This window comes from Macadamia integrifolia, chromosome 4 (assembly GCF_013358625.1).
Source record: "Macadamia integrifolia cultivar HAES 741 chromosome 4, SCU_Mint_v3, whole genome shotgun sequence".
Classification (NCBI taxonomy): Eukaryota; Viridiplantae; Streptophyta; class Magnoliopsida; order Proteales; family Proteaceae; genus Macadamia; species Macadamia integrifolia.
The window spans coordinates 360,756-387,905 of NC_056560.1; the positions used below are offsets into that span (position 1 = coordinate 360,756).

Below are 27,150 nucleotides of genomic sequence, written 5' to 3' on the forward strand. Positions count from 1 at the left end.
GTAAAAATTATTCTATTTATTGAATGAAGGAGGGCAGCTCCAATCAATCGATTGCGACTCCACAATCACAGGTCTCTCTTTCTCCCTCTTTTTCTTCTCGTCTCTTTATATCGTATCAGAGCCATAATCAGTAGCTGGTTTGAGAATCATTCCAAGGTCTCATGCTACTGGTGAAACTCTAGTTTTTAAAAAAAGAACTAGGGTTTCGAATGGGGTTTCAATAAAGATGAAGTGTATGAAGAACATCCCTACTGCTGCTAATTTTGTGCTGAAAATTTATTCCTGAACCATCGATTTACTGCTACCGGTGTTCGCTGATCCTCGATATTGTCATGTTGTCGTCACTGACTTGTTGATTTGTTTATTGGGGTCATCTTCTACGATTTTTATTGTTGCTGTTTTATTCGATTGCTGGGATTGAGGGTTCCCTTGCTTTGTCTGCGGTATTGCTCCAAGGGAGACCCTAAATTCATTACTACTGCTGCTACTATGCAGCTATTTCTGATCAACAAGGATTGAGGAATTTTGTTCTGAAGTCAATTTGCAGATTCAGTTCTTACCTCCGGGTTTTGAAGTTGTTTCCTGCCATAGTTGCGACTTGCAACATCATCAAGTGGCATCAATAGGGTTGCGATAATCTTGCTGCTGCGTTTTTGGTTATTGATTTTTGCTAGTAAAACTCCATGGTTTCTGCCCCTTTCTTCCTTGTTCTCGTTTACAAAAAGTGAATCAAGAGACCACTGGTTGCATGACTGTCAAGAGGACAGTTCCTCTTTTTCTTTTTCTTTTTCTTTTTTTACGTTGGTTGCGTGAAAGATATTTAGAGTTTATCTTTCATTTTTTTATTGTTCAGGTTTTCCTAAATTGCCCCCATCCTTCCCTTTATTTTTTACCTATCCTTTAATTACATTTGCTTCCAAGTCTGCCCTTGCACAATAATTCTAAACCCTCTTATTTCCTTGCCTACCAATCTTTCAGTTTGGGATTGCTTTGGGATTGATGGATTAATTACAAACTTTCCATCAACTTTGATTTAATTGAGTTCTATTGTTTGAAGTGGGTCCATATTGAACGCAATTGAGTACTTTGACTGAGGTTTTGCATAAATGGGGGATCATATGAAGTAATTACAGAATTTCCATTTGACATATATATGTGCCAAATTATTACTTTGGTGGGCCCGAGATCACCTCAATTTGGAATTTGTACTTTTTTTGGAAAATTGGTACTTGCATACGTGGTAATTGGAGTTATTTGTACAAATTTGCTACCATCAAGGGGAGATTGGAACTTATTTTACAGTAGTGCTCTTGGTTATGGCCTTATGGGATTATTTGTGATGGTGATTATTGAAAATTATTTATCCATGTGTACTACTACACGTGATGCGGAGATTAAAGTCATTGTCTGTTCGGTTCAAAATTGTCTGCTAAAGATTATTTCATTTGAAGACGTATCTGCTCGTGTTTGTCCTCAGGAACTATTTTATCTTTTCAAGATGGTATATTCAGCGATCCGATGTTGTTTGGTATATTCAACAACCTGATGTTGTTTGGTCCCTGGGCGTCATATGCTGCCTATTTATCCATGGAATTTTCTATAAGACATGTTTGGGGAGATCTCAGTTTGAGGCTAATGCGCGCTTTTCTTATAGCTATTGGGAGCTACAGTCTGTTGGAGTGCCTTCTTTGGGAAGGCATTTTGATGTAGCTGTTGGGTGCTACAACTCTATTGGAGTGCATTCTTTGGGAAGGTCTTTTGATGTAGTTGTTGGATGCTATACTTTTGTTGGAATGCCTTCTTTGGGAAGGGCTTTTGGTGGTGTTGTTTGTTGTTATTGGACTGCTTTCATTGGTATTGAAGTGCCATCTTTGGAAGGGGTTTTGTTGCTTTTGGAGTTGTTGATGGCTTTATGATGGTCGATTGGAGTTCTCTCTATGCTTGTTGGAGATCCTGTTGGTCCAAGCAGGAGCAAGGTTTAAGATCTCGCTCTCGCCCCCTCATCTCGCTAATCCAGAAAAGAGAGATCTCGCCGAGATCATGTATTTTTTCCCGATCGACTCGGTGGTTGGTCTCGGTGGCTATATAGTTTTTGTAGCCCCTGAAAGTTGGTATTTGCCCAATTTTAGGCCTTCTAAATATAATGGAAACATCAGTTTTTTAAAAATCAAACCTGAAATTGTACTTTGACTTCCTACCCTATGTAAGAAGTCTCCGACTCTTCGGACCTTAGGCTAGTATGCTCTATTCCACAATCCACACATGACACAACATAATCATAAGAATTTAAAAGACATCAAATATAAGAAAAGTAACTCCAAACGTGGAAGAGGAGGTAATGTTCTCTACTCTTTAAGCTTCAATGAGTGTAGGAATGGAGATCCTCAAGAAAAAGCACAAAAATCCTTGCTCCTTAGTGTTTTTTCTTCAAAAAAGTAGAAAAAGAGGCAAGATTTAGCGAGATCTCGATCGAATTTTTGGAGGATTTATATCTTGCCATGCATCTCATCTCGCATTTTTGAAAAAACAAGATATTAGCGAGAACTCGCCAAGATCTTGAACCATGAGCAGGAGCTTTCTGTTGCTATATGTATACTCCAGCCTGAGGGGGAGTGTTAGAAGTCCATCAAGAGAAAGGATTCTAACACAAGTCACAAACTCCTCCCTTGGGTTTTACTAGTCCTATTAGGACGGTGGGTTTGGGTTTTCCTAGTGCTATTAGGACTGTCCTAGTCCTATTAGGACTGAATAAAGTTAGAAGTTAGCAATTAGTGTTATTTTGCTATTTTGTTCCTTCCTATTCCTAGTAGGACTTGTAATAACAATCTTCCCTATTCCTAATAGAACTTGTAATAACTATTCTATTTAATGAACGAAGGAAGGCAGCTCCAATCAAATCGACTGGGACTCCCTTTGCTCCACAACAGCAGGTCTCTCTTTTTCTTCTCATCTCTTTATAGTAACAAAATCACATAATTCAAAACCTCAGTCAACACCATCCAGATTTCACGAAGTATTTTGGTTTCGACTAGGGACAAAGGACAAAACAAAACTACGTGTGACTCAGTAGGAATGCAAGGTTATGACCGGAATTTCTGAATTACGAAAGAAATCAAGGTTTTGACTCGATCAGTACAAAATTCTGATCCATTTCATGACTTTCAACTGGTTTTCGCCTGTTAGAGGAGAAAACTCTGGAAAAATAAAACCACCATATTTTGTATTTTTTGCCAAATCACCTACATTTCTTGGTTAAATAAAGTGTTGGGGATTATTACAATGTATCTACAACAACGATTTGCCAGGTATATCCTTTTTCTCCAAAAGTTTTGAGCCTTCCCGGAGCTCTACGTGGTACTGACATAGAGTTGGAGGAACAGTTTCATAGGGATGTTTTAACATTGGATGTACACTTGTACTTAACTATTTGTTACACTAATATACTTATACTTTACCATGACATTGGGTAATATTAAATAGCTATCTTCATTCTTAACGCATATTTTAGTTGTTTCAACTGAATTTTGTGTGTTCTAATACTAAATTATGTGCAAAATATGCTATGTTTGAGAAAATATACAGCAAGGTATACGTACACTACTGACTTGGGGTACAAATCCAGACTAATATTTTGGGTGTGTATTTTATAATCTAAGGTTACAATATGTTTAGAAAGGATAAATTAGGATTTCCCCAAAGTTTTATACAAAATATGGTCATTTGACCACCGAAATAACCCGTCGAAGCATACCAAGTGTTGGTCAAATTTCAGCCGAACCCCAAATTATTTCAGTTTCAACAAGAGTCCAAACCAAAATCGTGAACTTTGCAAACTAACAAAAATCTTGAACCTTGCAAGCTCAAAACCAACTCATTTTCTTATATTGAGTGAATCTTGAGTAAGGAGGCAAGTTGAACCCTAATCAGTATAAATGCTAACTAAAATGTGCATAAATACAATAAGCATATGCATGCATGTGTGCATATGTGGGTATAATCAAACCTTTGCCTTCCAATAGTTATAAACAGACTGGAAAACTGTACTTCGTATGGATTGGGATTGCAAAGCCTGCACAACAAGATAACAGCAAACAATTAACCAAATGCAAACAATATGGCAAAAGGCAAGAACAATAGAACTGCACATGAGAAATATAACGTCAGAATCCTTCACGGATTAATTTTTTTTTATCAGCAACAAGTAAATTTGTTTTTATTCAAGTAAGAAGTTGTATAAATATAAATATATATATATATATATATATAAATGAGCAACAACCATGCATTATCCCTAAAAAAAAAACAACCTCGGTTGTTAATAAAAGAAAAGCAATTTCCAAGAAACGACTTTTCTGAAAAAAACTCTGAACTCTTTACTTCCTATAGCCCACCAAATAGGTAAAAAGCCACATCAGCACAAATTAGAGGGAAGGATCTCATGTTATCTACAAATGCCCCTCTATTCCTTTACGTCCACAGCCCCAAAGAATGAAAAACCTTACCTCTCAAATCCCTAGGCCAGTTCAGCTCACGCCAAAACTTATAACTACACGATTCAGAAAATAAAAATAAATGAGAGGCATATCCCTCAGCCTTAAACACAAGCAGCATCTATTTCCCGACCTCTAACCCTATAGCCTAATTGAAAAGCCATCATCCAAGCAAAGCTGTGGCTCTAAGAGGATGGGGGTGCCTACCAAGAAGGGTTCCTGTACATAACCACCCAATTGTGACATGTGAAAGGATTGATGCAAATCGCAAGAACAAGGCCCCAAAACCAGTCCAGACCGGTTGTGGGATGCAACTGCTATGGGAGGCAGCCCTTCTGATGTGGCTTGGTTCTTGGTTCTTGATTGGTTCAACCCAAGGACAGCTTGCGTGGAGAAGACTTGACAAAGAATCCCTCTTGATTAGTGGGCCCCATGGACAGCTCGCATGGAGTTTAAGCTGCAAGATTTTAAGAAATCTTTGATTGACGTAGTTTCCATTTTCATATTTCCTAGCTAGGAAGAAATTATCTAGCTAGTTTCTAAATTTAGTTTTTTACTTTTAGAAAGTAGGAATTCTAATTTATTTAGTTTCTGTCATTGTAAAACGGAGGGATTTGATTTAATTTGTATTTAGTTTCCAAATAGGATAATATCTAATTATAAGGGGATTCATTTCCTTTCCATGCAAGGAAGGACCCAATTTTGTAATCAATTTGAAGTTTATAAATAAATGAACAAGGCTGCTCTACAGCCCACGATTTGATGATGAAAAAAAATGACTTGGATTATTCCAATTGTTGTGAGATGCAGTAAGGTGAGAGACCTCGTGGGTGTGATGCTCAATGAAGAGTGAGATACTTGACCCAACCTATGCCCCTTTCCCATCTATCTTCTGTTTATTTCTTTTTCTCTATTTTATTTTCCCTGCTATCCTGAGTGATTCCAGCCCTGTTCGAGTTTAGTTTGAAGCTTGATTACAAGCCCCAACACCTGCTACCATTGCAAGATCTGAGAAGACAAGTCCAAGACCTGCGGCATATCTTTTGTTCAGTCTATCAACCGGCAGCACCTGTGATCCTGTTCTGGAATTAATTCCTAGTCATCTAGCTGGGAATTGGTTCTACATTAAGGATGATGTGGTAATTATGACCATTGGAAAGATAGAGCATCTTTCCTCGAGTTTTCAGCAATATTTTTTCTCAAATATTTTTTAGAGACTTTTTTAATAGATTTTCAAAGACATATTTTTCTAAGTTAACAACTGTGTTATCCCTAAAACTTGAACACACGAATAGGAGACCCTAAGGCCCACTTTTCCACAAAATTTGGCTCATCCTAATCTACAGCATGGCAGATATTAAGACCATAGAAAAACCCTCCCCTTGTAAGCTATATAAGAAACAAAAATATGTATCTAATATAAAAGAATTGATAGTGCTATACTGAACTGTGTACTAGCTTTTGGGGGTCAGGATTAACCTTACGCTTATGTAATATTCATACAAGAAGTCCCTTTAATAAGCCTTATGAATCATTTTTCATCTTACAAAATCATAATAGTTTTGGAAATGACAAAATATGATACCAATCAACTCCACGTATATAGAACATTGTCCAGAGTTATGCTGGGTCAATATTTACCAATCATTGATTGTACAAAAGATATTGTTAGCTCTGCTACAACCGGCTCATGGGTTTAATGCATCCCAAAAATCAAAAGGCTTATGCATAAATTTTTGTTAGTTATTCAACCTATCCAAACATAAAGGCATCGTTGTTCCCCTGTATTGTTTCATTAATATTTACACAATTAAATAGATTGTAGAGAGATCTACGAAGTCAGATTTGGCCTCAGTTTGGTAGTCAAGGATAGTATGTCAAGATTAAAGGTGACTACTGAGCAACATAACCATATTCAAATACCATGTAAAAAACCAGGTTCTGAGTAAAAATATGTACTAGATATGCCATTTCCCGTATACTATTTCCAAAAAGATTACTAATATGTCATATGCAAAGAAAGACAAGAAGTGGGTACAAAATTGTCTGTGGAGTGATGGGGAACTCACGGAAGAAAGAAATAATACGGTATGTGAAGGTCATTTCAAACAAGTGATCATAACAACAAAAAGAACAAGGATTAAGATCTCGCTCTCGTCCCTCGTGTCGCTGATCCAAAAAAGAAAGATCATTATTTTTTCCCCAGCTGACTCGGTAGTTGGTCTTGGTGGCCATATGAACTTTGTAGCCCCTGAAACTTGGTATTTACCATATTTTAGGCCTTCAAAGATGGAGAAATCCAATATTATAGAGTTTAAACAGGTATGTCCCATCTCACATCCCCCTTCCTCTTGTCCTCCTACTCTACCACCAGCAGCAACAGCAGCTACTGCTCCTACTTCCACCCTTTTTTATTTTTTCCTCTTCTCCTCCTCCTCCTTCGCCAATTGCAGCCTATGAAAACAGAGACTACTGCTGCAAATTTCTGTGGCAAGCATCAAATGATGCTGCTGCTGTGATTTGTTTCTTATTCTTGTGTGCCTGCTGCTGCAACATGCTCTCTTCCCTAGGTTTAGCAGTTATGGCCACTGCTACAACCTCCTTCCTCTTCCCTGAGCCTAGCACCATGAACAACATGGAGACCAGTCACCTTGAACATCCATTTCCATCTTGGTGCTTAGTGGATCCCTTGCCAACTATGCTCAATTGAAGCCAAACTGACAAAGTCAGTACATAAGGGGGCCTAGAAGCATGGATATAAATGTCCTCTTACTTTGCTACTTTCATCTTTCATCTTTCATCTTTCACCCCTCACTTTTCATATTGCATTTTCATCTTTCATTTGTCAGATCCCATTATTAATATGTATGGATCCATGTAGCCGACCTCATTAAGTTGGGATAAGGCTTAGTTTGTTGTTGTTGTTAAGAATATTGATTAAATATGAGGCACAGGAGACAGCCAACAGTATTTGGACATTAAAGGGAATCTCTTCCACAAGAAATATAAGGCCGAAAAAATAGAACAAGAGCTGTCTATGAAAAATAGATAAATGTCAATCCTATACAATAACTAAACGGACAGCGAAGATGCCCAAATCACCTTTCCCTTTTGAATTGCAACTACAGAGGCCAACCATATAACACCACACACAATGGTTCAGTGCTCCCAAATTCAAATTGATGTCCCTGTATCAATTCCTGCATAACGAAAAGAACACAGGAGCTCACGAAGACTTGCAGCTACCACTGATATTTTATACATATATATATATATATTAGTCCCCAACCACATTGACATTTCTTCTGAAATCAACCCTCTTGTCACATTGTTACCACGCCACCAGATTATGACTCAACAATACTAGTCAACTCTACAACGACAAGCTTCTTTTACTTTAACTCTACTCCGACAAGCATATTTTACTTTACAAGTACAACTCCTGGCATCGTAGGCAATTTTGTTAGCCAATCACAATCAAAATCCAATCATACAAATCAGATAACTGAAACTTTAACTAATCAACTCATATATCATCAAGTAGTTCTACTTCTACTACATATGCATCTGAACTGATTTGCTTCTCAACTTTGCATGGTGCAGTTTCCCTTCAGAGGTCAGCTTATGCAACTTATCGCAAGCATAAGCCCTTTTTCTTTTTCATAATTGCCCTTAGTATATTACAACCATCAACTGAACAGCTATATTTTTGGAAAGTAGGCACAAGTATGTGACCAATGGAAAAATATAGACTTTTCTTCCATCATATATCCCACTTTGGTTAGCTAAAAAAGTTACTTAATACTACGTGTTTACACAAATAAAATAATTGTTTACAATTATGATCTGCGCATGCCAACAGGAACATAGTTAAAGTCACTGGGAACAGTTGAGAGTTGAATGTTAAATGCATAATACAATTGCCCATATCAATGAAGATTGACCAGAGGACGATTTGACAATGATGTGCAATTGTTTCAAAATAATCTTGAATGTCATGTCCTAGCTATGAAGGTGTGTTACTGTGTTTCATCCTTCCATGTAGATTCAAACTCCACTTCTCTCTTCTTTTCTCATGTACAATACCTTGTACTATCAAATGAGGACTGAAAATTCAGAAGGCTAAAACAAGTCACGCTGTCAGATTGTAACAGTAGTACAAAGGACAAGGAAAGAAGTTGGAAATAATGCAATGGTTCCACAGGACTCTAGTTGAGACAACCTCACACAAAAATCAGAGCAGAAGAGGTGGTGGCCCACAATACTCAACTCTGATCCAAATTCAACTGGAAGCAGCCTCACACGATGCTAGTCTGATAGGTCTTTTCCCTTAAAGCAGATAGCAGCTGATAGTGAAAACTTAATTCTCAGCTAACATGCTAGACAATAGCTCACCTCAATGGTAAGCATTTCAGCATCCAGCTGCATGATAAAAGGGATGGATGCACCAGAAATGGGTGGCTGAAAACAAATAACAACTGGCACATAAAGATTGGAATATAGTTCACATAATGAGATCAAAGTTCACCTCGAATGCAGCTTCCAAATGTAGAACAACAGGGATGGGCGAACCAAGAGTTGGTGTTATTATTCCTGCTCTTTCCCGGGCTTTATGATCCAATACCTCTAACTTAAAAAGAAGACCCTCAAACCTGCACTAAGAGGCATTAGAACACAATTCACAAAACAGTTTACATCTCAGGCAAAACAGAAGTAGTATTTCATAATTTCTTTTATGAGACATTTCAATAACTTGGGGTGGGGTAGTTTGATTGTTGAGAAGGTTTTCATATATAGTGGTGCAGGGTGATTTGGCTACTATCATTTCCTGGGTGGAATATAATGAAGAGGGACCTTGGAGATCTGCTGACATCCCTAGGAGCATATAAGCAAATGCACCACAGATTAATTGCCCATTTAGCTGGAAGCCTCGGACTGCAGATGAAGTGCCAGATCTTTTGGCTAGGAAGGAGGTTCACAGGATCAGATGGAGATACGGAAATGCTCCTCCAACTGAATGATTAAGGATGAATTTCTTTTAATTTCTTGATTTATAGGGCCTCTTGTATTCGCTCTTTCTATCAATAAAATCATTGCTACTTATGGGGGCAGAAGGGGAGAAGAGTCTCTGGACAAATATGGCAATCACCATGTTCAAAGAAACTCTAAACAGCATAAAGGGGTATAACTCTATATAACGCAAGGATGAGCACAGATATCAATTACATAACAAGTTTTGGTACTTGAAGATGTCAAAATAAAAAATAATAGATCAATCAAGACAACCGCAATTCAGTTCCAACAAGAGTATCTATCAAGAATATAAGATGTGTAGAAAAACTAAAGAAACAAGAATCAATAAATCTCTGCCTCGTTAAAGTCAAATATCAAGGATCCACAAGGAACAGTTCAAAAAGGCAATTTGTTAACAAACATTATATACTCAACTCCATTAAGCCTTTTCCAACAACAACTGCTTGTGTAGTTGGTGAGCTGTGGTGCACAAAAGCCCATGCTCACCAGGAGGTCTCAAGTTCGAGCCTCCTGGCTGTTATCTACTTCCCCTCCCTATTTATCAAAAAAAAAAAAGCCTTTTCCCAACTGTTAACAAACATTACATATAAATACAAAATTCTAGATATGTACGAGAGGTGTTACACTACAGAAGTTATTAATAAATAATTTTATAAAGAACAGAAGCCCTTTTAATCCCTATTTGAGTAGAAAAAAGTAATTCCCTTCCATTTCTTACGTCATAAATTCAAGTTGATAGTAATGCAAGACCATAAAAACACTTTTCCTCCTTTAAGAAATTAAGAAATGTTCAAGATTATTTTTTTAATCAACCGAAGATTCTGCACACATCGTCAACTAGCAAGGAGTCCAAGAAAATGCCTAGTCGAAAGCCTCTCACAAAAGTCTCTGCCAAACAAACAACCTTGTCTGCTTTGAAGAATGTCGCCGATTTTCCACCTACTCAAGGGAGAGTTACCCAGTATTCTGCAGTTAGGATTTTGTTGTTATGTTTCTTTTCTGGGTTAGGTGCAAGTATTACAGGCTTATTTTGTCATATGATTATCTGAATTAGTGGAGGGTTCTACAAATCAGCAGCAGGATAGGTACTTTAAAAAAGCACCAACGAAGGAGAAAGGTAAGCTCAACTCGCTGATTCACCAACTGAGTGAGTTAACAACTGAGCCAGAAACTCAGTGAGTTCACACAGTTAAGGTGTTCTGGTTCAACACAACAACCAGGTAGTGGGGTACTATTTATAAATTCCAAGTCAGTTTTATTAGTATTCCAAGTTGATTTAGGAACACGGTTCAAAATTTCGACCATTTCGACCATATTGCAAGTGCCCAACACGATATACCAAGGTACTTTTAAAAGTCCCCAATTTCGATCCATTTCGACAGATTTTTACAAATTACTACCCAAATTTCAACCAACTCGATGGGTTTGACCATTTTGGTCTAACCAGCCCCTTATAAAAGGGATTGTTTCATGGGAAACAAGCTCATTTTGCAAAAATCGACTTCTCTCCCTCCCATTTCAACTGTAAGAGGTGGGAAACATAGGAAATCAGCCAATTGTAAGTTCTCCATCAATCTTTCATTCTCCACTTGAATCTTACACAAGCAAAGTAAATCTACCTAAGGAAGGGTTCTTAGAGCAAAAAGGTAAAACCCCATTTTCCCCAAATATCATTTTTTTGTACTATGTACTTGTAAATATAGTAGAATGATTTCAATTTTTATTATTTGTTTTGCATCCTTTACATTATGTTTTGTTTTTTTTAATCATGTATTTTCTATTTTTAGTTAGTAACTTATAGATGTAGTAGTAATACAGCATCAGTCAACGTACACTAGCAAACTTGGGTCAACACTACAAGTATCACTTTAGGTGTTTTTATCATGAAGACAATTCTTTGAATAGGTTAGAAATGTCAAAAATATGGCATACACAAAAAATCAGACGAAAAAAAAAAAGAAAAAACAGTTTGGGGGTCGAAACCAATGTTTCTACCATTGCAGGCAAAATTCCCAAGTTTCCAAACCGAAATTTCGATCTTGAACCTGGTCGAGAACTTTGTTTAGGGCTACACCTACAGGCAAGCATGGGGTAGTTTTTTCAAGTTGTTCCATTTGTCTTAAACTCCTTTTAAAATGTTGTTTTGTTTATTTAAAACTCCTTTTCTTATTAGACTTGTTTCCTATTGGCTAGTACTCATTCCTATGGCCATTATGAATCAAATATTTAGTTTTCTAGTTAAGCACGTGTAAAGCTCTAGAAACCCCCCCTCGATTTATTGAATAAAGAATGCCTTGGCTTCGGCTACATGGAACTAAGAGAGACGGATGCAGAATTGATGTTGTTGAATCGGGTTGACCCTTCGGGCAATCTCAACCGAGATAAACTGGGTCCAAGTGGAATTTTGGATTCATTAGGATCTTTAGGATTTTATTTTGTTTGGGAATTATTTGCAATCTTTTAATTTGGGTAGTTAATAGTAAATTAGGGAGTTACCAATTTTAGTTTTATTTTGTTTCTAATTTCATTAGTTAGAACTTAGGAAGCAAATTAGGAGTTGCTAATTTAATTTTTTATTTTATTAGGCAAATTTTAATTTCAGTTTATTATATAAAGGCATGTAATCTAGGTAATTGGAAAGATTTTGAATGATGAATTGAATTGAAGGTTTTAGTGCCGGGTATGGTGCAAGTCGTGTGACCCCTTTCCTCCCTATTCTTCTCTTGTCCCCTGCAACTCTGAGTTCACTCAGGGATTTCTTCCCTTTCTCTACAGGCCCTCCATCAAGTGGTATCAGAGCCAAAGGATACCTTTGACTCTACCGAAACACAACTCTCTTTCACCTCCCACAGTAGCCCCCAACTCTCCCCTTTCCCTAACCATCTCCACCAACCTCCTTTTTTTTTCCCAAAAATCTTAGTCGACACACCCTCTCCACGGTTCTGTCCAAAAAAAAAAATCTTTCTTTTTCTTCCTTACTTTTCCTATTGTAATTTTCCTCTGTTCTACACTAACCCAACGGCCCTTCAATTGGATCAAAACCTTCTTGAACTCCTTCTATTAATTCTGAAACTTTGAGCGAAGCATGTATTAACCTTGGCGATCAGAAGTCCTATGGTTTTGGTGGCTGAAATCCCTCTGATAGAGGATACCCACCTGTCATCCATGGTGGAACCTGCTACTGCCGCTGATTCCTTGTTTCAGAAATCTGCACTTTAGCTCTGTCTAATCTCTTGAACTATAATGTTCTAGAGCGAATCAGCAGGCCTAGGCAACCACGAATCTAGGGGATTAAGAGCAGGATTTCAGTGAAGAAGCAGCAGAGAATTGAGAGAGAGCAAGAGCCAAGGTCGAAAGAAAAAAAAAAAAGAGTTCCTACCTGGTTCGAAATTCTCGCCTAGGGTTTCTTTTTAATTTCTTTTTTTTTTCCCAACCTGCCCTTCCCGTTATTCTTTTCCTTTTGTCTAATATTAATTTCTGACTTCCAAGTTTACCCCTCCCATCCCATACGTGACATATTCTTGGGATTTTGTAATTCAACCTTACATAATTACAATCGTGCCATTGCCTTTATAAACTTCAGTTTATTTACCAATTTGCCACTCCTCCTATTTGAGCCTTCTATTATTGCCATGGATTCGTTTGTGTTCAAATTTCGAGTGCGGTCACCCAATGGAAAGTCAGCTAAATTGTTAATTGATGAGCGACTAGATGACAATTTTGTCTCCAGATCTATGGTGGATATATTATCAGAGACCAGTCAAATTATTTTTGAGTCGGAGTATAATGTATTTGTTGGATTTTATGTTCCTCCTTATTATGATGGTGCTTTTTGTGAAGTGTTTGACTCTCCTCAGTGCATCATTAAATTGGGTCGAGGCTGGTTGGAACAACAGGACGGTATTCTTGATCATGATAATAATGTGTGCACCCTCCAGGCTTACCACATGCGTAAAAAATTTGATCTTCATGGATTGGTTAAGTTAAAGAAAATGATACTCATAGTACAACCAGAAGACGAACCAGATGCATCAACACAAATGGAAGGCGTTCTATTATGGTACAGATGATGACAATAGAAAGTGAGGAAATTGTGGATCAAGCAATGAAGGACATCAATGCAGTGCCACTTGTTCACCATCATGAATTCATTCTGCCCCATGATTTTCCGGACTTGAATGCACCTCCAAAGCTTCACATCATGGATTTTTTTCGCGACACAAACGACGACCACTTCACCCTTGTTCTTAGGTTTTTATTGTTATCATTCTTTAAAAATCGTGGACGAGTTTTTCTCAACATCAGGGGAGTTGATGCAGAATTGATGTTGTTGAACCGGGTTGACCCTTCGAGCAATCTCAACCATGATGAACCGGGTCCGAGTGGAATTTTGGATTCATTAGGATCTTAAGGATTTTATTTTGTTTAGGAATTATTTGCAATCATTTAATTTGGGTAGTTAATAGTAAATTAGGGAGTTACCAATTTAAGTTTTATTTTGTTTCTAATTTCATTAGTTAGAATTTAGGAAGCAAACTAGGAGTTGCTAATTTAATTTTAGATTTTATTAGGCAAGTTTTAATTTCAGTTTATTATATAAAGGCATGTAACCCAAGTAATTGGACAGATTTGAAAATGAATTGAATTGAATGTTATGGTGCCGGGTATGGTGCAAAACTAGGTCGTGTGACCTCCTCCTTACCCCCCTTTGTGTAACTTCTTCTCTTCTCCCCTGAAACTCTGAGTTCACTCAGAGAGTTCTTCCCTTTCTAAAAAAAACAATGTTTCCACCATTGCAGGCAAAATTCCCAGATTTCAAACTGAAATTTCGATCTTTAACCTGGTCGAGAACTTTGTTTAGGTCTACATCTACAGGCAAGCATGGGGTAGTTTTTTCAAAATGTTCTATTTGTCTTAAACTCCTTTTAAAATGTTGATTTGTTTATTTAAAACTCCTTTTCTTATTAGACTTGTTTCCTATTGGCTAGTAGTCATTCCTATGACCATTATGAATCAAATATTTAGTTTTCTAGTTAAGCACGTGTAAGGCTCTAGAAACCCCCCCCCTCAATTATTGAATAAAGAATGCCTTGACTTCGGCTACATGGAACTGAGAGAGACGGCAGCCTCGCAATGCGACTCTGAGGTCGACTGCAGGGATTCTGGTCAAGTCAGGCAGGAAATCTGATTATATATCTCCTTCTTCCATATGGTTGCATGCAAGTACAGCTTTTGTTATTTAATTTACTCTTTATTTTTCTCTGGGATTACCAAAGGATTCATAAGCCTGATCATTGGGGAAAATATGGGAGTTCTTTATTTTAAGCTTGGTTGATGTTTAAGCACCTGGCGGCACCCCTGTTTTTGGTGCATTCCAGCTGGAAATAGGAGATCACTCCTAAGGACATCTAGCCCTTGGATTGGACTGGAATTACGACGGTCTGTTCCTCATCCCATTGGGAACATACATTCCAACTTCGATTCTAATCTGACTCTCAGATCGATAGTTATTAAAGTCCCTAAATTTCTGGTGCATCGCTTTCTATTACAGAAAAATATTCTGCACAGCAATATCCATCCATCAGATTTCTATCAAAATTTCGGTGATTTATTCTACTCCATTAGACCGTCATTCGACCAAGGTTTCAGAGTGATCAGATCTATTGATCTCAAGTTATTAATTTTTCTTTGTTCTGGTTTTAAGTAGCAGTTTGTGATCCTGTCTATTGAGTTGCAAGCCTAAAATGAGACAACTTGCTGACTTGATCAGCAGATTATCCGACCATACGGTTTCTCTGGAGCAACATGTGGATACAGTGTCACAACCAAAAATTATTCAGAAGTTCAACGAGCTGAAGATATTCCAGCACCAGCCACTTCTTAGAATACCCATCAGTTTCTCGACAGGATGCAATAGAGAGCTCCCGCACCACAGGCACCACTGGCACCACTGGCATCATTTGAGGATCACATGAGGTCCTATTTTGACAAAAATGGTTTTCCTCCTAGGCGCAATGATGATACACAGCAGGTAAAGCGGGAGTTGGAGTATGGTGGAAAGCTTGATCACAAAGGTATTCTTGATTGGTTGAATGCTATTGATAATTACTTCGACTGGCACGACATGATTGAGACAAAAAAGATGAAACTAGTCAAGACTAAATTAGTTGAGAGAACAAGAGGCGGAAGCTGCAAAATAGGAGGATGCAAGATCGAGGAACGGCTCCCATTGCTTGGTATGAAAAGAAAGATAAGTTAAACTATCTTCCCCAATCTTTCATGATCAGCTAAATAGAATACAACAAGGCACCTTATCGGTGGCTGAATACACAGAGAAGTTTGGTGCATTGTTAGTGTGGAGAGGAGATGAGGAGAGTGACATAGAACTGATGCCATGATGTAGGCTTGGTTATGGCCAGAGGTTAGAATAACCATGAGTACGATCAGCGTATGTGACATTCAAGATTGTTATCAAACAGCCTTGGAAGCCGAAGATTTATTGAAAATTCCTATTAAACCTTTTGGTATCAAGCCAGGGAGTATAGCCGTATAGGAGGCCAACAACTCCAAACTTAACCAACCACATATATGGAGAGATATCAGTTGATAAAGGAAAGGCTCCTACAACTGGAAATGAAATGTCATTACTGCAATAAAATAAGACTTCACCACATTTAACCCTCATAAATCAAGGAGTGCTAATGCTATTGTTGCTGGTCTTGAAGCTAATGAAGAAACTGAGTTTAATGAAGGACTCTCACCAAAGGACGATATTGAAGAATAACCCACAGCTGAGAATGATGAGGAAGATATGGGCACTTATGAAATAAAAGTGTCAAACACATTGCCGTTGACGAATCATAAGGAGAAGATTGGAAGTGTCGTTGCATTTTCTTCAGTCAAATGCCTAGCAGACCCAGAATTGCACACCTAATAGTGGATAGAGGCAGCTATGTGAATGCAGTTACAAAAACCTTTGCCATATGGCTAGCTTACAAATCTAAGTATTCACAACCCTACATGGTTTCTTCTAAATGGTAACACGTTAGAGTCAACCAAAGGTGTTCCATTCCTCTGGAATAGGGCTCCTACAACAAAGAAGTCTGGTGAAATATCATTCAAAGGCAAACAAATTGTGTTCAACCCTATAAATGTTCCAGCAGAGAACGCACAACAAACCATGAAAGCCAGCAGGAACAGGTAAAGAAACAAGAAAGAAAGCTAGAGAATGGGTAGTCTAGAGGAACCAAGCAGCAAGGGTTCCTTAAAACCAACAAGGAAAGGCCTTACCTTGGCTTTAGTTACAAAGGAAGTCACCTCTCCATTCAATATTACTAATCTATACCTATTCAGGACTTATTATCTGATTTTTCAGCCTTATACCTGAGGAACTTCCAGATGACCTGCTCCACACCTTTGACTCTGCCTGAATCAGTGTTACCTGATCAGCCAACATATCTCCTCAGCCCTACATAGCATGCCAAGCGGAAAAGGCAAGTGGCTTATCTGCACAAAAAGGTTTCATTTAAGAAAGTATGAACCCGTGCGCGTAACAATCCTCCTTACACCAAAGCAGGTTGAGGCATGGCATATGTGTGATGCGGATCCGGCTTTCAAAAATCTGGAAACGGATCGCTTAGGGCCCACAAAAATGACAAAATATCTCAATCTAATGGTTGGGAGGCAATCTTGTAAATTCAGGAACACTCAAGCACTTAAAAGAGTAGAAAATAATTAATAGGGTCAAACTACAATAGAAAATAGAAGGGGAGGGGAATTCTGAAATTACTAATAAAATCAGGACAAGAGAAGAATAACAAGTGAAGGGCACTATGGTCAAACCAGGGATTTAAAACCCTAATCAGCCCACGACTCTTCCATCTTCTTCTCCTCCTTGTCGTGAAAACCAGAAACCAGCGGACTCAAGGGCAGCTCTTGCATTCAGACTCAATCGAATTTCTGGTACTGAAACCAGAGGTAGTTGCAGGCCTTTGATACACAGCTCACAATGGACATAAGGTCTTCTTCCTTGGAACAAAACAGGGCAGGCGAAGGGGAGTAACTTCAGTTCAATGGAGCTCAGCCGACAGGTCTCAGTTTGGCCTGAAACTGGATGCGAAGAGTCGCAGCATCAAGTCTTCCATAAATCCAGCACCTGAAAATCTCAATGGCCCAGATCTGATGAGTTTCGAGTCTGCAACTGGAACTGACAACGGTAAAACTCAGATCTCAGTCTGGTTGTGATTTATCACACTAAAGCCAAGTTTCGGAAGTGCTTCTCTTGGGTTTGTATCGCCTACTGGTACTGATCTTTCGACCAAACTCTCAGTCCAGAAACCTTAAAGGAGAAAGAGGTCGATCCTCTAAACTGGGGCTGTATCTACCGCCCAGAACAGGGAACCGATAACAGCAACAGAGAATAGGAGTGGTAGGAAGGAGAAAAGAAGAGATTTCAGAGGGGAAAGTAAAGAGAAATATTCAAAGAGGGGATAAAGGGGAATCGGCAGCCATGGTTGCCAACCAAAACATCATTGTTCAGATTCATTCAATTCAAAATCTAAAACTGAGCTCCTCCATCCATTACATGACTAATATAAAGGAAAAATCAAACAATTAATGGAAACTAACCTACATAGCAACTAAAATAAAAATCCAATCTAAATTAAAATACTATCAAACTGATTCTAGCTCTAAGAAGGAAAGGAATAGGAATTAAATCAAAGAGAAGCCCAATGCCCAACTGCATCAATGTGCTTCGACAGTCAAGTGATTAATAAAATCCCCGTAAAATACAGATTTACAAGCCCTCGATTAGACGACAAGCTCAATATGTTGTCTAGGGCAAAGATCTTCTCAAATATCGCCCTAAAGAGTGGACACCAGATCCATGTCCATCCAGACAGTACGTAGAAGACCGCATTAAAGACCAAGGACTGTATGAGTAAAAAGTCATGCTTTTCGCTCTTACTAATGCACCAAGCACATTCATGCGCGTTATGACTCAGGTATTGCATCCTTTATCAGCAAATATCTTGTCGTTTACTTTAATGGTATACTAATTTACAACAAAAAAGAGGACGGACATCTTAAGCATTTGAGGCATGTAATGTGAGTACTTATAGCTGAAAAGCTATATGTGAACTTAAAGAAGTGCCCCTTCATACTACCCAAGGTTATATTCCTTGGATTAATTGTATCTTCAAGAGGTGTAGAAGCTGATCTAGGGAAAGATTAAAGTATCCCAAACTAGCTGGAACCAAAGACCCTCACCCGAACTTCGAAACTTCTATGGTCCTGCTAAGATAAAACAACACCAATAAGGCTATGTCTGATCGTCACCATTGTTTTTCGAGTTCCAGCCCAGCAGATGGTTCAAATAACTCCAAAGAGATTTGCTCCTGGTACCAATACTAACTGAGTCCACAAAAGACTGGTCCATATAAAGTGCAAAGAAGATTGGACTTAATGCATGTGTCCACGAGTTGCCACCATATATGACTATCAGCGATCTCTTTAATGTGGTCGGTTTAACTCTTTATGTGGGTCACCATTCAGATCAGGGAGACACGGTAATGCAGAGGTAGGTCACACAAGGCAACTAACTCCCAATGAATTACAGTCCAACCAAATCAGATCTAACCCTCAAGTTAGTCTTGATAAATTACAGCAGTAGAAGTAGGAAATAACCAGAAAAGAACCTTAAATAAATAAACACCTGTAATAGCAGAGAACAGATCAGTGGCAAGAACCAGCAACAGGAACCAAAACCCTAGGGAGAAATAGGCATGCGGCTAGGGTTAACAAGGGGTACCTGCAGTTGGAGATAGATGGCTCAGATTGGACTCAAACCTGGATCGATTGAAGGGCCTAGGGTGCTGAAAAACCCTCAACTATCTTTGAATTCTGCCGGCTGGTTTGGGAGATCCAAGACTTCTTGATTTCAGACCTTTAAACAGAGAGAATAGAGGTTTCTTCAAGAACAGCAGCAGATCACTTCATCTGGCTTCCAAGTGTGGATCGTGGAAGGTAGAACAAAACCTTAAAAGGGCTTGCCGATCAGAACTCAGAATTGGAAGTTAATGGAGATCGATGGGCTTCAAGAACCCTACCCTTCAACTGAATCGATTCTGGTTGTACGTCTTGAACAAATCAGAGTATTTCACTCACTCCTCTCTCACAGAAAAAAATAATAAAGGACAGAAAATAAAGTAGGGAAGAAGAGAACAATCAAGAGGGATGTGGGTGGGAATGGCTATCTCAGCCTGGGCATCTCACCCACAGCCATCTCAGCTGTTAGAAGCAATTAAACTGCAATATTCTTCATTCATTCAAGTCTGAATTGTGTCTACAGCAGTCCCTCCTTTAAATAGAGGACTGAAGTTACAATAGTAGCAGTTGGAATCAAATTAGGAGTCGTACTCCCATTAGGAATTAACAATAGCAACCTAGACAAATTAGGTAACTAACATGTACTAATTAATAGCTACTTAAGGTTGGCCGATGGGCCTTATTAACCATGGATCGAACTCAGCTATAGAGCTGGTTCGATGGCTACTTGGGCTGGGCTTTCCTCCTACGATAGCACAGCCCATAATGTGGATCTACATCACACGGAACGTTCCATTCAGCTTCCTCAATTTGCTACACCACTCAAGGATGATATTGAAGATATAGTTTACAACACGTAGTCATATACACTATGACGCAGATTGGAGGCAACTATCATTCATTCCTTGTCAACTGGAAGGGATGCTTGAAGACTGATTGCACATAGAATCATGCGGATGATTTCAAGCAGCTCAACCCAGACCTCTGCGAGAAATACATGGCTCTTTCACATTCAACGAAGGCAAATGCTTTCAAGCCTGGAAGAGATGATGCAAATAGGTTCCAGCACACCTACAGACACAGGAGGAAGGGAAGCATGCCCATTCAGCAGCCTAAGATTCCCTAGAACTGGACCTTTTTGATTCAGCCAAACCAGGTTCTGGTTTACCCCGGTTAGAGAGTTGTCTGGTCTCTCTCAAAGACCAGTATTAGTTTTCTTTCCCTGTATCCTATTGGCCTGGATAGGATCTATAAGTCCCAGCCATGTCAGTCTTTTATTTACTTCTCTATTTAAATACTTTTAATCACAACAGGATTTCTCCTATTACCATGAGTGGGAGATTTCCGAGTCTATTTCTATTTTGTTTTATGTTATCCAGTCATTATATGTTTAGAATCTGTAATCCTATCGGCTGGCTGTTTCAAATGAGGATTTCTATTTCTTTAAATGTGTAGGCGGTAAGCATCCATACCCACAATTTGAATAAAGAAAGTTTTTTGGCTTTGGCTTCCACGATCTGTGAGATACAGGTTCTTGCTACCTAGAGAGACAACAGCCCTCAATGAGACTATGAAGTCGACAGGAGAGATGGCTTTCAATAAGTGGACATGTTCCCTACATCAATGTGTCCACTTCAGAAAGAACTTTCTAAAGAAATGATCCAAGATCCATTATGAATTAACACCCAGATTGTATGTTTGTCTTATTGATCCAATCCATGCAACCCCAATGACAGGAGTTTCATTGTCATCTTATCTCTGTTAAATTCCTTTCAATGATTTGCAACATTTCTGCCACTAACCCTTTGGTCTCTTCTCAATTCTAATAGTCTATGTCTGACTTAAGGTTCTTAACCTCCCTAGGCTTCCTTCTAGAGCCTTTTAAATTCTCACTTCCTAGGCTCCCGCTATGTCACTCACCTTTGCTGCCTTCTACAGTACTTCGAAGCATTTCTTTACTTTTGATTTCAAAATTTAAATGACAACCCCCAAAAATCACTTTCCGGACCTATCTGGTTCAAAAACCATTTGGAAACCACTTAACCCCTCTAGGAATTGTCCCAGACTCCTTTGAGTCAATTTCATTTCTAGCATTCACTTGCATCAATAAAATGTCAAATTGGAATGTCAATGTATCAAACATATTCTTTAAAATGTTAAATTACTTTATCCTTACCTGTCTCACCTTTGAACATATTAACTTCTGTTTCTTGATATGTTTCAAACCTATTTAACTAATTTTCCTTTATCATATATACTTTATACTCTTGTATGCAATATAAAATAATTACATTATCACAGATAACCATGCAGAACATGGGTTCCAGGCTATATCAACAACAACGACAGAAAATCCTTGCGAAAAAAAAAACCCCCCAATTAACTTTCTCACTCAGTACAAGAAAAAAAAAAAAAAAAAAAAAAGGAGTATACTTTGCATTACTAGAGGGCAGAAATATCAGAGAAAAAGAAAAATTATGGTTGATAAAAAAATGTCTTAAAAGAATGACTTTACTTTTCAGGTGAAAGAATCTTCCTTTCACTGTTGAATTCTCTAAGCCAATCCTCATCCACATTGTCCAGATCATACTCAACAAACTCTCCAAGATCAGACCGAACTGCAAATTGTCAAAGCAAAGTCTCAAAGGTAGAAATTTGTATTAGCTAAACTTGCAGAAACACCTTTAACCTTCTAATGAACAGATGAGGAACATTTGGGGAAACAAACCTCCCCTGCCGCGTAAATAAGATGTTGGCTGGGTGAAGGTGCGGGAATAATCTCTTTCGTATGTATCCACAATGACAAACTGAGGAGTAGGTATTTCAGGAGTGCTTTTCTTACTAGGAATTTGATGTACCTATAAGAAACAATTATTGTTAATCAGTTGAAGTGAAGCTAATAATAATTCATCATAAAGCAACTACAGTATGTTGATCATACAACACAACATACATATCATGTTACCAAAATATATCTGTACTACAACTAATAAGATTTTCCGTATCATCAAAGCAACATATTAGAGAAAAATAATCAACAAGGCTAGTCAAGACTCAAGATTGGAAGATCAGAACCCATTATACAATGTAATAGCCCATGGATGTTACATAGTAATGAACCAAAACATCTAGCATGAATGATCAAGGTTTGTGGGGACGAATTTCATTGCACTCCCTCTGATCAGGTAAGGGTGTCAATATATAACCGAAACCGTTTATCGGAACCAAAACCGACTGGTTATAACCGAACCGAATTGCACCGTAGTAAATTAATTCGGTTTTGATTTTATAGGCCATAATTCCAGTTCGGTTCGAAACCGATGGTCAACCGGCACCTAGTATTAAGGACTTAAAGTGTTTTGAATTTCGATGGGTCTCTACGAAAAAGGGGGGGAAGCAAAGTACTAACCGAGAAAGGAGCTTCACTTTCACACAATCACACTTCTTGATTTTCTAATGTCTAGGATCATAGTTAATTAGTTATCATATGTGTAGTCTTTTACATAGAAAGTATATTGTCCTTGGCAAAATAAATGTGTATTGTCTTAACTCTTTAGGAAATTTAATATTTGTAGGATTCACACTAGTTGTAGGATGCAAACCATTTTCTAAAACGACACTATTAACTGCATGTAAACTGGTTGTGAACCGAATAACAAAACCGATTAAAAACCACTAAAACCGAACCCGGATGAAAACGATTCTGATTACACCTTATTCCTATCCGGTGCGGTTTTGGTTTCACCTTATCAAAATGTAAACTGAATTGGGACCAAACCAAATAACCAAAACCGCACCGTTTGACACCCCTATGATCAGGTACTCACAAGGCCTAGTTACAATTGAAGCCCATACCACACCAAGGAAATGGAGGAAATAGAAGACATTTTTTTTCCGAGAGGGAGGGAGTCTGTCTTCTTTGACCTTTGTTGGACCCACTTCCTTGGTTTGGGTAAATGGGGTCTTAAGTGCTGATTCCCCAACACACACATGATACATTGGCTATACTTATATCCGTTCTAGTAATTTCTCACCCCTCCGTGGGAAGCTTTCCGTTCAATGTGAATGAAGTTGTAAAGCTAGCACTTTGAATCAACTCTGACCTGTTAATATAACAATTCAATGAGGATATCCAAGTATTGCAGATCTGTTCAAACAGCAACTAAGCCATGGAAGTTGCTGTGCAGGACACCACATGAAGAAACACGGTACTACCAACACTAGTGATTAATGGTGTTGATAGGGGTTTCTGCACTAAGATGAGATCTGCAAACTGATAATAAAACCACAAAAGATTACTGAACAGTAATAAATCAAAATCCAACAGAAGACCGAGACCAAGTTGGTATACACAGGCTGTAAATATTGAAGAAATATGACCTGTTAATGGAAGAAGAAGATATAGGATTAAAGGATATGTTAGGCCTCGCACCTATCTGTGGAGAAGGAATCCCACCAAGGTTCCCCAACTGCATCCCACAGTAGAGCAGTTCTGGATCCACAGAACCATGCACACTCTCATAGAACTCAAAAACTCAAAGCAAAATTATTTCTCATATCATCCAATGTAGTGTCATCCCCTACATTTTCTTTATAACTTCAATGACATAAGAAAAATAGGAAACCCCATGCATGGAAGGAGGAATCCCTTACAATCCAAGTATTTCACAAAACTTATTGAAATTAACAAAATAAAAATTATGGCTGACTTGTAACATATCCATCCAATCCTTTTAGAAACCCTTCTAAATAAGAATACAACTTATTAAACTAGAAATAACACTATCCCATATAGCCCTTAAATCCTTCATATTCGGTCTAATAGAATTGGCCCATTAAAATACAAAACCCAAAATAGTAAGCCCATGGTGGATACAATCCATTGGACACTCAAAATAAAACATATTGATCTATTCTTGGTCTAGCCCAAAGGCCTTATTTGCTACTGACCTCCTTGGTTCTTCTGAATTGCATCACCAGCCCTAAGTCCTAATTCCAATAGTGCCAACACTTAGATTCCTATTAGCATGCCATGGAAAGATATTTGCCTCTTCTTCTTTTTTTTCTTCAGTTTGAAAGTTATTTTCTTTGATCCTAGGAGACAGGAATAGCATAATGCTATTGTGATTTGTGAGTTGCATTTGGGATTTTACAAGTCAATGCAGTTGAAGTTTATTCAGCCAAATGGCAACTACTACTAAGCAGAATGGATTCGTGGATAAAGAAAATGATTTCCTCAACCATTAGGTGATTTTGATGCAAAACTAGGACTAAGAAACCCTAATTTAGCAAAATGAAGAGGCTACCATTGGCGCTGTGAACATCCAAACTCAGGCCGTGTTCGATATTGGGATCAGAGACTCCTGATGAGGCCCCCGTTCCAGAGTTCTTCCTTCCTTGCACATGACAGTCTTGAATGGGCACAGGAGGGTCCATGAAATAGATGAACCTACTACGACTCACAGGTAAATTTGAGGCCAACACAATAGGCAACAACACAACTCGGCCTTATCCCAACTAAATGGGGAGTTCAACAAATATGAAGTGTTTTAAAGTGATTATAAAGTTTCTCAAATTACAGAAAATGCTAGATTCTGTTAGAGTGGAATGCAATTTATATAATATATGAAACTTCAAAATCAATTTTCTATACAAAATCATGTTCTTAAGTCAGTGGGGTGGCTTTCTAGACAAATAATTGAAACCAGAGCTAGGTTGCCATAAGAGAGCACGTCTTGAATATATGACAAATAGGATAATTAGCTCACATAAATCAGAAATTCATCTACAGAATGCAGGAAAATATATGACTCCATAATTATAGTATTGATAATCATAAAGAAAACAAATACAGAATCAGTACACTGCAAAGGAATCAAATTTAGAAATCATATTCAGTTGCAACAGAAATACATCAAACGAGATGTTAACTCAGGTAATTGAGAATATAACCATTACCTCATTATCAGCCTCTGCGGTGAGGCGTAGTATCTGTGAGTTGCGTGTAGAAGTTGTGGTTTCTTCATCTTCAAATTCCTTGACAGATTTAACAATTGGAAGTTTCTTATGAATGTCGAGAGGACGAGGCCGGAATGACAGCCTATTCATGTCCGCTCATCTCCAAATGAATCGAATATTTCTTTGTGGTCATGCCTTCCGCATTCACTCACAGATGAGGATGAAACAAATATAATCAACAAATCTACAATTACTCTGAAGTGATAGAGATCAAAATAGAAGCCAACCCCTTTTGTCAGGCCAACTTGCTCAGATCATTCTGTTAGTAGCACAGCAAACTCAAAGTAAATGCAGCCCGATTTCCCATCAGTTGTCACTCAGGAAGTTTACCAACAGGGAAATTACAAATATTCTGCCCACCAAAAAAAACAGAACATAAAAGACGGAGCTCAACCAACAAGAAAACAGGGGGAAATAATAATTATTGAGCAATTAAAGTACATTTAAAATACCAAATTTCGATAATAAATGAAACTCCACCAAGATAAAAGGAAAAAAAAATATAATAATAATAATAATAAAGAGAATCATAAACCCTAAACATGTGTAAACGCTCTAATAAAGAGATGAAGCAGCAGGTATGAATTCTCTCGAATGTTGAGCTTCAAATGAAAAAGTATGTACTAATCAGACCGCTCACTGCACCTAGCAGTGAGTGAACAAATTCCATAAACTGTTAAGTGAAGCCCTAGTTTGATGTTCGTGTTCAGCGAGGATTTTCATTATTGAATTTCGAGCAAAAAATGCATTCAAAACAGACAAAAGGAAGTCATCAAGGAAACAACGCAGGAATAAAAACTCATAATGGGAAAAAGCACCTGGCCTGAGTTGGGTACGTAGGACGATATTTAAACAGAACAAATAACAATCGCAGCTTCTCTTGAAATTCTAATGACAAAAAACCTTCCGAATCCCAATTGTAGTAGTAAAACGTAAATTGGCAAAGGGATACCTGCATTCAATTTCGATATTGTCAATTGATGGACGAGGTGCCAACACAGGAATCAGTGTTGGCAAAGGGTCAAGACGCTCTGATACGTGTAGATTCCAGCGAATTAGGGCTCAGGAAAGGCAAATCTCCAATGCTAATGTCAGAAGAGACCAATGGTTTGATGGAGGGGTTTAGGGTTTTCGAGACAGAAACAGAATAGGAGAAAACGGGTTCGTGACTCTTTTGAAGGACCCAAAGGGAGGGAAGAAGAGGACACTGTACTCTCAAACGAACAAGGTGAATGGCGTCGATAGATGACGATGGGTGAAACAGGGCCGGGTTAGGCCGGGTTTAACCCCAACTCAATCTTAGATCCCCAAAACTCGCCCCTAAATCAACCCTGGCCTTGGCTAGTCCTGCATTTTTTTTTTCTACAATTAGGGGTGCAAGTTTGGCCCTAACGGTCCAAACCTGCCCTTGGCTCTCCTTGATCCCGAATAAGTACCAATCCAAAAATTTTGGCCTTGAGGGCCAGCCCAACCCTGAAATTTCTGACCCTGACTCAGGGTCAGGGCGGATAAGAGTTGATGTATTTGGCCCGCCCAACCTGCCCTAAACCTGACACTGAATTTTACCCCTGATGTTGACCCTGATTGTGACCCTGATGTTAACCCTGAATTTAACTTATTTTTTTATATATTGTTTGACATTGAGTCATTGATACCTCAAAACTCCTAATATATCTTTTCACCGTTCTCTCTTGCTTTTTTTACCAAAAAAAAAAATAAGATCTCTCTTGCATTTTTTTACCAAGAAATTTGTAACTTCGTATTTTTTATCTCCTCTTTA

General features: G+C 38.3%; 1 protein-coding gene and 1 long non-coding RNA gene across 3 annotated transcripts in view; both read right to left on the reverse strand.

Annotated features, from left to right (window-relative positions):
- The window catches only part of LOC122075838 (enhancer of polycomb-like protein 1), a 33,262-nt gene extending 6,658 nt beyond the window's left edge, over positions 1–26,604 (reverse strand). Inside the window, exons 1-6 of one of the 2 annotated variants that reach the window (XM_042641006.1) lie at positions 26,323–26,604; positions 25,311–25,722; positions 22,081–22,210; positions 21,868–21,970; positions 9,019–9,142; positions 4,004–4,069 (exon numbers count right to left, since the gene is read on the reverse strand). In XM_042641006.1, coding sequence (XP_042496940.1) covers positions 4,004–4,069; positions 9,019–9,142; positions 21,868–21,970; positions 22,081–22,210; positions 25,311–25,460 — 573 coding nt within the window. In that variant the 5' untranslated portion in view covers positions 25,461–25,722; positions 26,323–26,604. The other variant, XM_042641007.1, reaches the window with a different exon arrangement.
- On the reverse strand, positions 8,222–9,007 carry LOC122075839. The gene is made up of 2 exons (XR_006139363.1): positions 8,713–9,007; positions 8,222–8,596 (listed from the first exon to the last, which is right to left on the reverse strand). It is a non-coding gene; the product is annotated as an uncharacterized LOC122075839 (long non-coding RNA).
- Positions 26,605–27,150: the final 546 nt, after the last annotated feature.